Genomic DNA, 17334 nt, shown 5'->3' on the forward strand with positions numbered 1-17334 from the left:
ACAGATAGGGAAAGTGCTTGAAGTACCTGTATGTAAACCACTTTGAATGTGGTTGTAAAACTACAAAAAGGTGATATACATGTCCCAGTCCCTTTTTAGCTTAAGGTGACTTAGGCACTCCCTCCATGAATGAGAGAAACAGTGGCCACTATGTGGCTTCCTAGTGGTGGTGCACTAACACTTGTTCTATGTATGTGCTCTTCACCATTATCTAAAGCAGTGTTTTCCAACTTTTTTACACCCGTGTACCGGCAGAAATAAAATAATTATTTTGTGGACCGGCAAACTACTAGGACTAAAATTTAAAAAACCCATTTCCGCCCCATCTCCGCGAACTCGGTCACCTCAGTAACTATAGAAAAATAGACAGCAGATATAAATTCTCAAAACTGACACGTTTTGATCACTAAATTGAAAATAAAATCATTTTTCCTACCTTTGCTGTCTGGTGATTTCATGAGTCTCTGGTTGCTTTTCCTTCTGTCTGTGTATCCTTTCTTTCTGCACTCAGGCCCAAGAATTGTCCCTTTCTATTCCCTCCCTCTTTCCTTCCCATGTCTTTAGTGCCCCCAGTGCCTCTTTCCCATGTTCTTAGTGCCTCTTCCTGTCTTTAGTGCCCCCAGTGCCTCCTTCCCATGTCTTTAGTGCCCCCAGTGCCTCCTTCCCATGTCTTTAATGCCCCCAGTGCTTCCTTCCCATGTCTTTAGTGCCCCCAGTGCCTCCTTCCCATGTCCCTCTCATTGCCTTCCACACTTTGTCCCACCCCACCCCCAAAGCCAGCCTGCCTGCCTGTCTACCTCTCTTCCTTCCTCCCTGGCCAAAGCCAGCCTGCTTGCCTGCCTACCTCCTTCCCTCCTTGCCGTGCAAAAAAAAGACTCCCTCCTTCCTTTCCCCGGGTCGGCTGCTATCTTACCGCCCTGCTGCTGCTACTGCTAAAGCCAACAGGAAATCTTTTTTCCGACGTCAATTCTGACGTCGGAGAGGACGTTCTGGGCCAGCCAGGAAGTGATTGACTGGCCCAGAACGTCCACTTCGACGTCTGAATTGACATTGGAAAGAAGACTTCCTGTCGGCTTTAGCAGCAGCAGGGCGGTAAGATAGCAGCCTTTAATCTTGCCGGCCCTGTGCGGCCTGGCAGAAATTTCCTGCGGACCGGCAGTTGAAGAACAGTGATCTAAAGCACTAACATGTGCCTCACAAAGAATGGCTGACGGGATTATGAGCATGCAGATGGAAAACAGCTCATGTGCCTATAAGTTTATGAAGGTTTCCTAATACTTAGGCACCCACAGCAAAGTCCAACCAAGGAGTTAATGGCTGGTGTCCTTCAACACGGCACCATCAATTTCTAAAGAACCATCAATTATTGTAAGTCCTGTGAAGCTATTGTCTGCCACCCCTCCCCCCCATGCCTATTTGTTTTTGTATTCTGTCGATGATGTAGTTCAATGTATTTACCATCTACAGTACTTTAATTTCCTTTCTATCTTTCACCATCACCTTCCACTCAAGTAAACAAGGTGCTGTGAAACTCCCATAAAGGCCAAGTGAGGGAAGAGAGCATGTAGAGGCTTTCCCTGTCACTGCCGTAACCCTCCAGTCTGCCAGCCAGCCTCCACCTTGTTTATTAGCTGCAACCAGGAAGATACTGCCATAACAAGTACACCCTACACAAGAGAAACGTACAGAGATCTGATGAAATTGCAACTGTCTGGCAGTTTTGCTCCAATGTTTCTTAAGGCAGAAAGCAAGCTATATGTGACTTTTTAGTGTTTCAGTCTGTCTCTGCTCGAATGTTGGGACCCTTGATGCAAGAAGCATTTTCACTGAAACCCATCCAAGTTGGGTCACTTTCACAATAAAGTTGTTCTTGGTAGAAACTTGATTGTTTTTCTTCCTCCCTCTTGGCCACCTCTGTATGTGTCTCTTGTGTGCATTAGTTATAACCACTGCGGAGACCTGGCGATTGATAAAGATGTGCCCGTGGCCTGATAAAGAGATTTTTTTTTTTTTTAAATAAAAATTTATATCCTGCAATTCTATGCGGATTACAAATTATTCAGGTACTCAAGCATTTTTTCCCTAACTGTCCCGGCGGGTTCCCACTCTATTTAATGTGCCTGGGGCAATGGGGATTAAGTGACTTGCCCAGGGTCACAAGGAGCAGTGTGGGATTTGAACCCACAACCTCAGGGTGCCAAGGCTGTAGCTCTAACCACTGCTGCACTGTCATTTATACCCTATGTCCTTTAGGGGTCGGCGCTAAATGCTAAGGCATCCATTATATTCTATGGGCGCCTTAGCATTTAGCGCTTACTAATATTTAGCCCGCGCTAAATCGATTAGCGCACCTTAATGAAAGGACCCCTTAATGATTTCACCAGAGTGAGGAGTGAAGTGTTAGATTTTTAGCACCGTCATCTTTTTCATGCACCAGTCCAACTGAATTAACTCCAGCTTCTTCTTTTTTTCCTTTCAGCAGAAGCGCTTCCTTCAGCAGAGGATGAGGAGGACGAGGAAGATTCCTCCTCTGAGGAGAAGGATGCTTTGAACTCCAAGCCTAACCGTATGCAACTCATGTCTTGTTACCAATATGGTTTATGGTTTATTTTATTTAATATACTGCCCTTCCTTGTACAATAACAGAGCGGTTCACATAATCATTTAAATATACAGTAAAACAAAGCGGTAAACAAAATTAATAAAATATACAATAAAACTAACTACATCACAAAAAATAAATTAAACAAATTAAAATTGAAAAATTAAAAATTATTGGCTGTATTGCTAGTAAATCCGAACATATCAGAGCCGTACAACTGGATAGAAAATAAAGTTGAACACTATTATTCAAGGACTCCTTCCCCCTCCTCTTTTATACACAGCGTTTTAACAGCAAGGAGACTGAAGGGAAGGTCCAAGACTTTCCCTCTCATGAGGCCCCCTGATTTCTTAGCAGGTAGTTAGAAAAATATGGCACAAAGTAATGAACACAGTTCTAGGATCTGAGAATATCATGTAATCCTGGATAATCTATAGAGTAGGGCCATCAACTTGCAAATAAGAAATCGAGTCCTTCCTATGTTAGAAACCTTCTAAGCTCTGAATCTTGTTCCGTCTCTCCCCTTTTATTCTCTCTTCCCTCTGTATTATTTCTGTCCCCTTCAAGTCGGTGCTTATCAATCTTTTTGTGCTGTGATCCCATGATGGTGGTCAAATAATACTGTGCAAATCCTCCGGAGGTGCAGAATAATGATGCACCTATGGAGAGCCAACCCAGGTCGCGACCCCAGATGTGATTCCTTTGTGGTACTGACCCACAGTTTGAGAGGCTCTGCTTTAGGTGTTTCTCTTTCAGCTCCTAATGTTGCATGCTGCCTGAGCCCTGACTCATAAAATACAATCCCAAAATCAGAATAACGCCATCACTCATATCAAAAGAGAAATTTAGCAGTATTGTTTAAGACCACAGCGTTCAGGTGAGTTATCATCCCCTCCCCTCCCCCAAAGAGAAAGAACTAGGAGCAATGTAAGTTAATATTTCTTCTCAGAAAAAGTGATGGATGCTTGGAAATCATCTTGCTGATGAACGCAGGAACTTGGACATTGCCTCAAAAATAAATGGGGCTGTTGAGCAGACTGGATGGACCAACCAAGTCTTTATCTGCTGTCATTTACTATGATAATGGGAGTGAAAGAACTCACGGGATAGGTCAGAGAATCTCTTGGTTGTAGGGTTAGAGAACATTTTCAGATAGGGTGTGAGGTATTGTAGCAGCAAAATTAGCTGATATGAATGGGCCTTGGGGGTCTTTCATTTCTTAATTTTATCTGGTCTGTTTTAGTTCTTTGGAAAACCCTGAAAGGATGTGCTACAAAAGGAAAGAGGAAGAAGCCATTTCCTCCCAGTGAAATGTGCTGCAAGTAAAGATCTAGACAGTTGGTCAATGTTTGTGGTTTTCCTTATATTCTAAAATGACAAGTCTTGGTGAATTTGCATGCGTGGTCCTGTTTTTCATGATGCATCTTCAGTAGTGAAATGCTGACCACCATCAGTAGAACCCTGCCATTTTTGAACACCTTTTGAACATTATGTTCCTTGTCATCAGCAGCAGATGAATCCAGAAATGAGTGGATTAAGTCCATCCACCAGCAGATGGAGATAGAGAACACCAGGCTGAGCTCTTGTCAGGTCTAGGATGATTCATCTTGGCCATTTTCTTTGCAACTAGTTCAGCATGGCCATTTCAGCACGATGAATCATCTAATTTCAGCATTTGGGGGGAGTGATTCCCCCCCCAAAAAAAAATTAAAAAATTCATCATTTAGTGGTTGCGCCCCTCCTCTCTGAAGCATTGAAGGTAGGGTTACCATATTTTAAAAAGAAAACCCTGGACATATAACCCTGCCCTGTTCCACCTCCAACACCGTCCCATTCTGCCCTAGCCCCACCCAGTTCCACATCCAGCCCTGCCCGGTTCCACCTCTAGCCCTGTCCCATTCCACCCTCCGGCCCACCCCCAGAAAGCCGCTTCTCTTTGCTAAGAGCTCCAGCTGTGTCTAGAAGACCTAGAGCATGCGCGGAGGTGTGTGACATCATCCACGCATGCTCAGAGGACCTCCAGATGTAGCCAGAACTTTTAGGGGCTTTACAAAACTCAGACAAATGCCAGATTTTGGAAAGTCCATCCAGTAGTCCAGACAGTCCTCTAAAATGAGGACATATCCGGGTTTTCCCAGATATCTGGTAACCCTAATTGAAGGTAAAGGGAGCCCGCTGCATACTCACCTTCATCTGCTCTGGCCTGGAGATATGAATCTCGCTTCTGGATCGGTTTGGATATGATCTACCTAACTCTCCAGTGGGTCTGAAAGTCGTGGAGACTTTGGAGGTTAAAAGACCAAAGTTAAGCATTGTAGACCAATAACTTCCTGGGAAGCGTACTATGTCTGATGATCAAAAACCCCAATCTACAGGTTTATGGGACTCTGTCTCTCAGTGCTGGAGAGGGTCAAGCGAGATGTAGAGCAGTGCCGGGTCCAGAATGGAACAATTCATCGTAGCTGTTTCATCACAGAAATGTCCCACAACGAAATGGCCAAGATAAATCATTCCATTCCGGCTCTGTCTTATATAGGATGGTAAGCTCACTGGCAATCCAGTATTCTCTATCTCAAGGGTAGGCAATTCCGGTCCTCGAGAGCCGGAGCCAGGTCAGGTTTTCAGGATATCCACAATTAATATGTATGAGATGGATTTGCATGCACTGCCTCCTTGAGATGCAAATCTATCTCATGCATATTTAATGTAGATATCCTGAAAACCTGACCTGGCTCCGGCTCTCAAGGACCAGAATTGCCTACCCCTGCTCTATCTCCACAGACAGATGGGTAGTTTCTCCCAGCGCCTGGCTTCATTTGCAGCGTGAAGTTATCTAATTCAGTAGAGCAGGGTGTTTAGGTTTTCTGGGTACCCCCCGCCCCCTGGGCCCCTCATCTGAGTCTGGCTCCCTTTCTCCCTCCTCACTGTTTAAAAACAAAACAGAATTTGCTAAACTTAGGGGAGCCACCTTTCCAGCTGCAGATGAGCAAGGCAGGTTCCTTGCTGTGACCTGAGGGGGGCCCTAGCCATTGCTGCATGGAGGAGGGTGCTCATGTCTTAACCTCTCCTACCTACCAGTATGGGCTGCAACTGCTCCCTACTGTGAGCCTTTGCTGCATGGAGGAGTTTCTGTGTTCAACCTCTGGCCTCTTCTCCTCCCAGCTGGCCAGTTTGTGCTGCAACTGCTCCCTGAAATGGGCTAAAAGCAAGGGTAGGGAACTCCAGTCCTTGAGAGCCATATTCCAGTCGGGTTTTCAGGATTTCCTCAATGAATATGCATTGAAAGAAGTGCATGCAAATAGATCTCGTGCATATTCATTGCGGAAATCCTGAAAACTTGACTGGAATATAGCTCTCGAGGATCGGAGTTCCCTACTCCTGGGCTAAAGGGTTATTCTTGAGCAGAGCAGTGAGTATTGCTTCCCACCACTCCTTACTATGGTCATGTGGTTGCCCTCCAGTGCATTCCTTTAGTCCCTCCCGTGGTAGATTGGGTCTGAACGGGATAAGGGACACGGTGATATCTGCACTTCCGGGTTCTTTGAGGTGGCCGAACGGCTTGCACATTCTGCTCACTCGTTGGGAGAGTGGGGAGCAGAGTTGGATGATTATTTATGGTGGAAGCAGGAGCAGTTCAGCTCTTGTCCTTGGTTTTGACATTAAAACAGCCCAAAAAACTATGCAGCAAGACTGTTTCTTCTGGCCACCATGATGCATTTTATTTGTGCAGGAGCCTCTTGTCAGTGCAGTTTTGGGGGGCTGGTGGTCGGCAGGATGGCAACCTACTCTGCTAGTCCTGGTCTTTGTGTGGTCCCTGGATTTTGCTTCTTAGTTTAGTGATCATATAGCTCTGGATAGCTAAAGTTGCATTGGAATGTTTCATCTGTTGGGGAAGGGTGGATACAAATAGCAGGTATTTAGGTGCCTCTTCTCCCATGGCCCCGTCTAGGTCCCACTCCAGAGACCTGTCTATCCTCAGCCCTTGTGATCAGGCCTGGGGTTCTCCTTCAGAGCTGGAGCATGAGGCATTCGGTGCTTCATCCTGACATGTCAGTCCGCTAGTGTCTTTGGAACCTTTTACTGTTTGGCAGCCTCAGGGCTGATTTGCTTTTAAGGCATTTTCCAAAGACTGGTGGTCTGCCTGTGTTATAAAAAAATAAAGAAAAGAAAAATGGTGGCTGATACGTAAGAACTTAAGTTGCCATCCCAGGTCAGTTCCTTCTAGCCTAGTATCCAGGTCACTAGTCCCTGGCCAGAACCAAATAGTCGCTCCAATACATGCTGCCTTTCTCAGAGAAAGCAGTGGCACATCTGTTTCAATTCCACTCATGGGATTATTTCCACTTCAAACTGGTCCTATTCTAGAGGTCAGTTGTTCCCGATTCCAGTGGGATGTTGTCCAGCCCTAGGTCCATGGTCTTAGAAGTTGGTTACTATGTTGAACACCTTTACAGTAGTATCTTTCCCCCTGGAAATACTTGTCATGTTTCAGCCTCTCATTTTGGCGAAGGAGGGGCCAGTCATTTGCCTAAAAGCAGGATTCTCTAACCAGTGTCTGTCATAAACAACACCGATTAGAGAATCATGACACCGTCCCTTCCCCCTCCCCCTCCCCCACAACAATCGTGGCAGGAGAGATGCCCAATCTCTCCTGCCACTCCCACTCCCCATGCGATCACAACTTCACCGGCAAGAAGGATGCCCAATCCTTCCTGCCGGACAACCCCCCTCACCCCCAGCCTAACTCCCCACGCGATCACAACTTCACCTGCAGAAGGGATGCCTAATCCCTCCTGCCGGATAACCCCCCCAAAACCCCTGCCGGATCACCCAGCCCACCCCACCCCTGGACCTCCCCAACCCCACCCGAAACCCCACAGACCCCTCCTAACCTTTTTGATGGCTGGACAGATGGGTTCTCCAGCCGGCAGGCCCGCTTTCGTCTGAATGGCGGGCTTGCCCCTTCCCGGTGCATTGTGGAATGCACCAGGGAGAGGCTTAGGGCCTGATTGGCCGAGGTGCCTAAGGCCTGGCCCATAGGAGAAAATTCCCCCTTTTTACTAAACCGTGATAGTGGTTATTAGCATAGGGAGCCGCACTGAATGCTCCGCGCTGCTCCTAACACTCAGAGTTGGGAGAAGCATGGAGCATATTGTGGTTTAGTAAAAGAGGAGGATTACCAGATAAGAACATAATTTTCCAATATGTGAACTGCTTTCACAATTTATTCAATATTTGCAAAACCCAAAATTTTTATCTGTTTTGGACTGAGAAGATATTACTTGTAAGGAAAGGGTATTTTTTTTTTTTCAGCCAATGAGGTGTTTTACCCGAGAAAGTCCAGAGGTTAACATTCTTTTGGACCAGGTTCTGAGGCTTTTTCCTTCCTATTTTTAGTTTTTAATTCATTGTGGTATAACAAGATGAAAGGACAAAAGACTGCTTTCTTTTTTAAGATATAACAGTTTCTGTTTAGTGGAATTTTGTGATTGGTAGGGAAGATAAAAATATCCAAATCTTATAAATAAATTTAAGGAATTATAGGGATTATTTTAAAATCCACTGAAGGCAGTCCTCTCAAAGGGCTTTAGAGAGGAGGACACATACAGCAAGGTGCTTAAGTATAAAGAAACAAGCTGAACCTCTGATCTGGGTGAAGAGTCGCACTCGATGATGGAAGAAGACTGAGTACCTCGAGAAACCCTGCTCTACTTCTAGGTGTGTCTGGCATCACTATAGAAATAAAATAGTAGTAGTAGTATTTTGAAGGATTTAATATTTTTAATGGTGAGTGTTTGAGAAAGTAGAGAGACAGCAAGTCTTCCCCGCAGTTTAATTACTAGTTTTCACATATTGCTGGCAGTGGCCTGCTTGATTTCCCGCATGCAACAGGATTAAAGTATCAGACTCCCATGCCCCCTATAAACATACACATGCAAGACCATATCAAATTAGATTCTTCCCCTTCTGGATGAGTGACACCATTGACCTAACTCTCAAAGCCCCACACAGAATATGCGTGACATTTAAGGAGACAAAAGACAGATTAATCCACTTCAGTTTGATTTCATTGAGGTATGTGACTCCAACATTAGGGACAGGATTGATATTCCCTGCAGTGATCTTGTTTAGTGCAGCGTCTTGGTGATATGGTTTGGGAAACAAGATGTTCCCCTGGGATTTGGGGACCTTGAAAACCTGCCTATGTGTCAGTTTTAATCTGTTTGAAATACAGTTTATGGAATAGTCCCATAAAAACACCGGATGGAGAAAGATAAATATTTATTTTGCTTCTCTGCTATAATTTATGCCACTCAATGCATGGAAATGTTAGGGTCATGAGAACTTGAGTTGCTTTTTTATTTTTTGCCAAGTCCCACACATCAGATAAGACAAAGGTGTCAATCGTACGGCAAAAGAGAGGCATGCCAGCTGTGTGCAACTGAGGCTCGCCTACTGAGTCGCACCGGAGCACAATGAAGCTGTCTTTGACGTGATTTCTTTCCTAAAAAAAGAAAGAGAATGCCATTTGTAACTTTTGGGAGTTCCATCCGACACTAATTGCTTTGTTAGAGCTCGTTATTGAGTGAAACAAAAAAAGAGAACAGGCAACTGAAGAAAATCACATGGATCTACAGATGAATACGTCCCCCTGATTGACAGTGTTTGGAACTTAATTTGAGGGCTTCCATCCAGTCTTCAGATTATTCTTTTGAGCTATGGAAGCCCAGCAGGTCAGTAATTGGTGGAGATGGTAGCTGCCAGGACTTTACCAATTTCCATATTATTGGTGTATTTATTTTAAAAATTTCTTACCCGCTTAAACCTAAGTGGCTTACAAAATACAATCCTAATCATAAAACGACATTCTCACATACAAAACATAGCACAGTTCCAATCTACTCATAAAAATATCACTACTCATTCAGTTAAAAGCGTCCATATACAGAGTTGTTTTCAGTATCTTCTTTAAATTTCTGAATATCCACGAGTGCTCTTAATGGTCCTGTCAAATTATTATGTGCAATTATAGCAAACTCCTGCCTGTCTAAATGTTCAGGAAATACCCACACAGATTAGTGGGGGAATGTACTGCTGAAGCAGAAGTAAGTGCCTTCCATTTTCTGACATTGTACTGAGATAAGTTGGGGGAGGGGGGTTTAATGTACTCTTGAAAGTTGATGTATGTTTTTGCTCAAAAGAATGACTAAACTCTTCCTCTTCCCAGAGGCACATTCTCGGCACCAGATTAAGGGCTCCTTTTACTAAGGTGCGCTAGCGTTTTTAGCGCACGCACAAGATTAGTGCACGTTAGCTGAAAAACTACCGCCGCCTTAAAAGGGAGCGGTAACAGCTAGTGCGAGCTGCATTTTAGCGCGCCTTTGTAAAAGGAGCCCTAAATGTTCTGATAATCAAAATAATTTCTTTTTTCAGAGAAACTGGAAAATCTTGGGAAAAAAAAATTCTCGAAGTTGGATAAGCTATGCTTATCGGGTGAGGTCTGATATTTGGGGAAATGGTATTTATTGGTTAAAAAGGAAGCAGAAAGGATAGCTCTTCCGCTGTGGGGAAAAACAGCTTCTTAATGGCTTATTTATTTGACATATTTGTTGAAATTAGTCTCTTCAACATTTAATGATGGTGTGGAGACTTGGCCAGCCACCCCACCCCCCACACACACAATAGGGATGGGCTGCCATTTGCTGCTGATAGTGCACAATATCAGAGAAGAGTGTTATTGTTTCCATATAATACATGCATGTGCCCACTATCAGGAACACTATGGGCCTGGTTCTATATATTGCATCTAAAAAAAATCTGACTAGTGCAGCGCTAAGCACACTTGTATAAAAGTTAAGTGCAACTTATAGAATCACGCTTAGCAATGGTTATGCGTCACAACTTATAGACACACCCATTTAGGCCAAGGAAAAAACTGGCCTAAATGCCTGCACCTAAGTTGTGCACACATCAGCGCATAAAAGAACACCCATGATCTGCCCCATAGCCATAGTAACATAGTAGATGACGGTAGATAAAGACCCGAATGGTCCATCCAGTCTGCCCGACCTGATTCAATTTAAACTTTTTCTTCTTAGCTATTTCTGGGCAAGAATCCAAAGCTCTACCCGGTACTGTGCTTGGGTTCCAACTGCCGAAGTCTCCATCAAAACTCACTCTAGTCCATCTACACCCTCCCAGCCATTGAAGCCCTCCCCAGCCCATCCTCCACCAAATGGCCATATACAGACACAGACCATGCAAGTCTGCCCAGTACTGGCCTTAGTTCAATATTTAATATTATTTTCCGATTCTAGATCCTGTGTGTTCATCCCACACTTCTTTGAACTCCATCACCGTTTTCCTCTCCACCACCTCTCTCTCTCTCTTTCTTTGTCTTTCTATCTCTCTCTCTTTCTTTGTCTTTCTATCTCTATCTCTTTCTTTGTCTTTCTATCTCTATCTCTATTTCTTTCTCTCTTTCTCTTTCTCTCTTTCTTTCTTTGTCTTTCTCTCTCTCTCTTTCTCTCTCTCTCTCATAGTAACATATAGTAGATGACGGCAGATAAAGACCCGAATGGTCCATCCAGTCTGTCCAACCTGATTCAATTTAAATTTTTTTAATTTTTTTCTCCTTAGCTATTTCTGGGCAAGAATCCAAAGCTCTACCCGGTACTGTGCTTGGGTTCCAACTGCCAAAAGCTCCATTAAAACCTACTCCATCCCATCTAAACCCTCCTAGCCATTGAAGCCCTCTCCAGCCCATCCTCCCCCAAACGGCCATATACAGACACAGACCGTGCAAGTCTGCCCAGTACTGGCCTTAGTTCAATATTTAATATTATTTTCTGATTCTAGATCCTCTGTGTTCATCCCACGCTTCTTTGAACTCCGTCACCGTTTTCCTCTCTGCCACTTCTCGGGAGAGCATTCCTCTTTAGATTTACACAATCAAACTGACACAGTATGCATTCCAATTAATGTTAATTAGTATCAATTATGAGTTGTTAATTGCCAATTATTTGTGCCGATTAGGCACCATATACAAAATTGGGGGGCACATGTGCAGATAATGCACACTTTGTAAGAACAGTGCATACCTTGTGTACATTATCAACAGCATTTGTTTCAAAACAAAGGGGGTGGGGGATATCCAAAAATGACCTGAAAATTTTCTGGCTCCCCATCTCTAGTGGGGGCTTGGCCACAAACCTCAAGAACAGAAGGCCTCTTTCAGGCCAGACTGGCCTGTTGTCTCAAGGGTGGGTGACCTCGTTCAAACCAATTTAAATATAACTCTGCACTCGGATAATGATGTCAGATGTTTGACCTGCTCTTTGCTGTTTCCTGTTGCCAAGTCTCTAAGGCCTTGCCATCCAGCTGCTCTGACTGGAGACTTGGGATTCTAGTTCTGATTTAAAGAAGAGAACAAATGAATAACTAAGGACAAACTGTGCACCTGTTGTGTCCAGGATTGCTGCCAGTGGACCATTAGAGCTTCCGCTCTTGTTTTCTTTGGTTTCCTTTGTGATGGATATGCGATGTTGTTCCTAGAGCACGAGAGACTCTTCATGCATATATTGTGGTATAAAACCAGATTTGGTTCTCTAATAGCTGTTCTGGATGAAGGCAGAACAGGAAAAAAATCCTCAATATCCTACAGAGACCCCAAGAAGTAGTAACTAGATTACTTTTCAAAAGGATTAAAAAAAAAAAAAGAGCAACCAATGCTATACTAATTGTCTTTTCATCTTCCCAGTGAAACATGCCGAGCTACAAGGTATTTGGCCTCAGTAGATCAGAAGAGGCAAACTGACACTAGAGGCTTGGTTCAGACCCTTTGGCTTATTCTTTGGTCCCTTCTTGAATTTCCAGAAACAGTGGCTTTCCTATATGTTCATTTTGGTTTCCTGGTACTGTTCATGGACATATCAATGCCATGAAATAATTTTGAATTGTAGAGCACCAGAAATTCTCCTGTGTTCCTGCATGGTATATTCTTCTTGGAATTGAAGGCATGGCATGCTCCTCTGGCTCGTAATTGAAAGGGAGCTCTGAAACAAGAAATTCTCCTGTGTTCCTGCATGGTATATTCTTCTTGGAATTGAAGGCATGGCATGCTCCTCTGGCTTGTAATTGAAAGGGAGCTCTGAAACAAAGGGGTACTACTACTACTATTATTTATAAAGTGCTACCAGATGCACGTAGCGTTGTACAGTCACCGAGGTGAAAGAGAATAGATTTGGGAGTGATCTGAGGAAACTACTTTAAGAAAAGGGTGATAGATGTGTGAAACAGCCTCCTGATGGAGATTGTAGAGAATGAAGACTATGTGAATTCAAGAAAACCTGGGACAAGCATGAAGGATTTCCAGGAGAGGGGAAGGGATAGACAGTGTAGTTGTGCAGACTTGATAGACCATGTGGTTTTTACCCACCTTCATTTTTTTGTTTCTATGTTAACACTCTAGCCATGAAAGCTTTAAGGTGAGATTGCCCAGGAAAAGGACATAAAATATTTCTCATCTGGGCCCAATATTTAAATTCATTGTTGTATATGCTGTCTTTGGAAGGATAAAGGACAAGGCTAACTATGTTTATGAGTGAGAGGATGGGTGAGAAGTGCAGAATGAAAGGACCCATCTCGGGGAGAGGAAGAATTAATGCCTTGGTAAGGAGAGATTTTCCAAAGGGCTTTGGGGCAAGTGTTACTTGTAATCTATGGGAATCACTTAACATGTATGTTCTAGAGCAGTGGTTCCCAACCCTGTCCTGGAGGACCACCAGGCCATTCGGATTTTCAGGATAGCCCTCATGAATATGCATGGAGCAGATTTGCATGCCTGGCACCTCCATTATATGCAGATCTCTCTCATGCATTTTCATGAGGGCCATCCTGAAAACCCGACTGGCCTGGTGGTCCTCCAGGACAGGGTTGGGAACCACTGTTCTAGAGCTCTGGCCAAGTCAGATGGTTCACTTAGTAATACTTCTGATGGCCAAATGTCTAAATTAACTAATGGCACTGCTATTTGGAATTTTAACAATTAACTTTTGGATGGGACTTCTGAACTTCACTGTCATAGTGCAGAAGTTCTGGTTTTCCTGTGACATAGAAGAACCATTTTCATTGGATATTACTGTAAGCCATGGTTGGCATGAATTTGGTTCCACCCTGTTTTCTCTACAAACTGTTAGGGCATCATTTGGAATTCTGCTATACCAGGACTGTTGCTTTTGTATGGGTCTCTGGAAACCTCTCCCTTTTGGCACTAGATGAATTATATAGATTTCTACATTTTGAATGACATGTTCATTGTTTTAGGGTTTGTTTATTTTTACTACACTAGATGGCATGGGTGCTATTTGTAAAGGTGTCTAATGTCCTACAGAGCCTAGCTAAGAATACCTTATACTTACCGCATTTTTTTTTTTTTTAATTCTTTATTTATCGTTTTAAAATTCTTAACAAAATCAAAACATTTTGTACAGAAAGATTGTCAGATTCAAACACAAAATTATAAGAAAATCATTTACTTGATGTAGAAAGAAAAAGTTCTAGTCGGACAATCTCAAGTCCTCTATAGTGTGATCCAAGATTATTTATGAGTGAACTTTAGGAAATCAATTTATAATTCTATACAAAAGAAACAGTATCGCGTGCCTGGCTTGAGGAATTATTCTAATATCAAATCCAGAGATCACGTGATGCCGTCTCGGTGAGCCGACGTGCGTGAGAAGAGCTCCCGGGCCCGCTTGTTTTTTTCGATCTCGGCCGGCGTTGCTATCGGCGCGGTCTGCTCTCCCCGACTTCCGGTTTCGGAGGGGAAGTCCCGGCAGCGTTTTGCACTCGGTTTGGGGCACTATGGCTGCAAAAGTGACCCGCAAGGAGCGGGAGAAGCCTCGGGCTGCAGATCCCAAGATGGCGGAGCCGGCCCTCGTGTCTCCCTCTTCCCCACGGTCTGAGTGGGTGGCGGATGTTATATCGGAGGTGCGAGCAGCAATACAGGACACCCTTACCTCTCAACTTCAAAAGCTCTCCGACAAACTGGATGGCTTGGATGCTTCTGTGAGCCATATTAGAGCGGAGTTTGGCTCTTTTCAACAAAGGGTGTCTGATTTGGAGGACTCGGCCGGGCAGTCTAGGGAGGCTCAGACAGCGGCGGACTCCAAAATTCGCCAGCTGGAACTTAAGGTGGAGGATCTGGAGAATCGCTCCAGGCGCAGCAATTTGCGACTTGTTGGCATTCCCGAGTCGGTGTTGGATGGGCAGCTGCACTCCTTTTTGGAATCCTGGCTGGTGCAGTCTCTTCAGCTCCCTTCGACTGCGGGGCCCCTGCGGATTGAAAGAGCGCACCGTCTGGGAGCTCGCCGCCAAGAGGCTACCCGTCCGAGGGTGGTAATCTTCAAGGTGTTGAATTATGCCCACAAGGTGGAGATCCTGCGGGCTATTCGGGCGAAAGGCCCCCTCACCTATGAAAATCAGAAGATTTTGTGTTTCCAGGACTTCTCGGTTCAATTGGCTGCCCGGAGAAAGGAGTTTGCCGCTGTCTGTCGTCAACTCCATGAGCGGCGTATCCAGTTCGCGCTTCTCTATCCTGCACGCCTCAAAGTTCAACATGAGGGTCGCTCTCACTTTTTTGACTCTGCGGCTGATGCCTTGGCTTATGTGCAACGTCTGGCGGGAGCGGCGCCTAGCCCCTGATCGTCCTCTGTTTCCTAGTTTCTGGTTTCTGGACTGTACTGGGCTGGCTCTCTTGCTGTTTTGCTACTGCTAGCAAGCTGCCTTGGACTTTGCCATGGACTGACGGTGGGGCGGTGGTGCTGGAGATTAGGGAGCTGCTGCCATTTTCTCTGCCTGACCCATGTCCGAGGACTCCAGCCCTTTGGTTTTGTTCCTGCTGTTCTTGTTTGCCTGTGTATTGGATTATAGGGCGCTGTTCCTCCCTGGGGGATGGCGTGCTTTTCTGCCATGGTGCCCCCATTTGCTTTTGACATAATTCTCGTTTTGTTTTCTTTCAGCATAAGGGGGATTTATTTTATTTTATTTACTGATATGTTGTCTTCTTTGCGGCTTATATTGGGAAAGTTTCCCCGCATAACTGCCTGTTCCTCCGCAGTAATTGTGCATTCTTGTTCTATTTGTTGAGATATGTCTTTAGTCTGATTTCCAGTGCTTCTTCTTCGTGGGTTTGTGTTTAGTTTCTATGGAAGTTGGGGGGTGGGCTCGGGAGGGCTTTTCAGCGTGATTGGTATCTGGGTTTCTCCCAGATCTGTGCATGAGAATTTGGGGGTTGGAGTTTGGGAGGTTGCTGGGGGGGGGAGGGCTGCTGGGGGGTTGGGGGCTGGGCTTGGGAGGGGGGTTTGTATGTGTGGGATGTTTGGAAGGGTGTGTATGGGTGTGACTGGAGGTGGGTGTGTGACCCGGGGTATTGGTGTTTGGCTGTGTTTGTGTTTTTTTTTGGACTATGGATGACTTTTTGCTCTGGGAAGGAGCCGCTGGCTGGGACGGTTCCCCCGGTAGTCTATTCAGCTATCTTTCTTTTTATCTTAGCTTTTCCTACTCATGGTAATTAAGTTTATCTCCTGGAATGTCCATGGTATCACATCTCCTGTTAAACGCCAAAAAATTCTTAGTGCATTGAATCGACAAAAGGCGGATATAGCATTTTTGCAGGAGACCCACCTCTCTTCTGCGGAACATGCTAAACTCTGCCGGTGGTGGGTTGGTGAGATCTTGGAGTCTTCGGGTCTGCACCGGAAGGCGAGGGTAGTCATTTTATGTCGTAAGGGTCTGCATTTGACTACCCATAAGGTATGGTCTGACCCGCAGGGGCGTTATCTGGTAGCTAAAGTGACACTTAATAGGCAGGATTTGCTCTTGTGTAATATATATGCTCCTAACACTTGGGATGGGTCCTTTATGCGTTCCCTTACCAGACTTCTTCATCAGGACCTTCCAGTGGTGTTGGGTGGGGATTTTAATCAAGCTTTTGATCCCACTATTGACAAATCTAATCCCCTTCCTCACGACAGGTATGCCCCGAATAGAGGCCTTCCCTTGTTTGCCTCTTCTATGTCTTTGATTGATGTGTGGCGGGTGTTACATCCTGGAGACCGCGACTACACTCATACATCTAGTGCCCATGCAACGCAGTCCCGTATTGATTATTGGTTGCTCACGGATTCCTTGTTTTCGCAGGTGAGCTCGGCGGAGATTGGGGGATATGATGTTTCGGATCATGCTATGATTGTTCTTATTTTAGAGTTTCCTGGAGATACCCCTGGGGGCTTTCATTGGCGGTTTCCTCTCTCGCTCTATTCTGATCAGGAGTTTCATGCTTTCCTGGTAGATAAATGGAAGGACTATGCTTTTCACAATGCGTCTCATAGGGGTGACTCATTTCTTTACTGGGAGGCTGCTAAAGTGGTGTTGCGGGGTGAGATCATTGCTTACTCTAGCCGAAAGAAAAAAAGGCGCGACCGTCAGGTGCTCCGGCTGGAGCGCCAGGTTCAGGATGATCGTCGCCGCTATGGGGCTCATCCCACCGGAATCAATAGAGCGTTATTATTGGCTTCGCAGTTGTCGTTGCGGGAACTATTACATGATCGGGCTATGAAATCTTTGGCATACTATAAATTTCAACTGTATTTGCATGCTAATAAGAGCGGTAAGCTTCTGGCAAATTTGATTCGACGTGCTAAGGGGTTTTCCCCAATTCTCCATCTCCG

The 17334-nt window shown here is 44.9% G+C and overlaps 1 protein-coding gene and 1 long non-coding RNA gene across 14 annotated transcripts in view; one reads left to right on the forward strand and one right to left on the reverse strand.

Annotated features, from left to right (window-relative positions):
• FGFR1 (fibroblast growth factor receptor 1) overlaps positions 1–17334 on the forward strand; it is a 214630-nt gene that overhangs the window by 115423 nt on the left and 81873 nt on the right. For 7 of the 13 annotated variants that reach the window (XM_033949742.1, XM_033949743.1, XM_033949744.1 and 4 more), the window contains one exon: positions 2480–2566. In XM_033949742.1, the coding sequence (XP_033805633.1) occupies positions 2480–2566 (87 nt within the window). The remainder of the gene's footprint in view (positions 1–2479; positions 2567–17334) is intronic. The other 6 variants (XM_033949735.1, XM_033949739.1, XM_033949746.1 and 3 more) reach the window with 1 other exon arrangement.
• LOC117362783 overlaps positions 8618–17334 on the reverse strand; it is a 36100-nt gene continuing 27383 nt past the window's right edge. The window contains exon 3 of the long non-coding RNA XR_004539931.1: positions 8618–9107. This is a non-coding gene — a long non-coding RNA (uncharacterized LOC117362783). The remainder of the gene's footprint in view (positions 9108–17334) is intronic.

This window comes from Geotrypetes seraphini, chromosome 6 (assembly GCF_902459505.1).
Source record: "Geotrypetes seraphini chromosome 6, aGeoSer1.1, whole genome shotgun sequence".
Taxonomy (NCBI): Eukaryota; Metazoa; Chordata; class Amphibia; order Gymnophiona; family Dermophiidae; genus Geotrypetes; species Geotrypetes seraphini.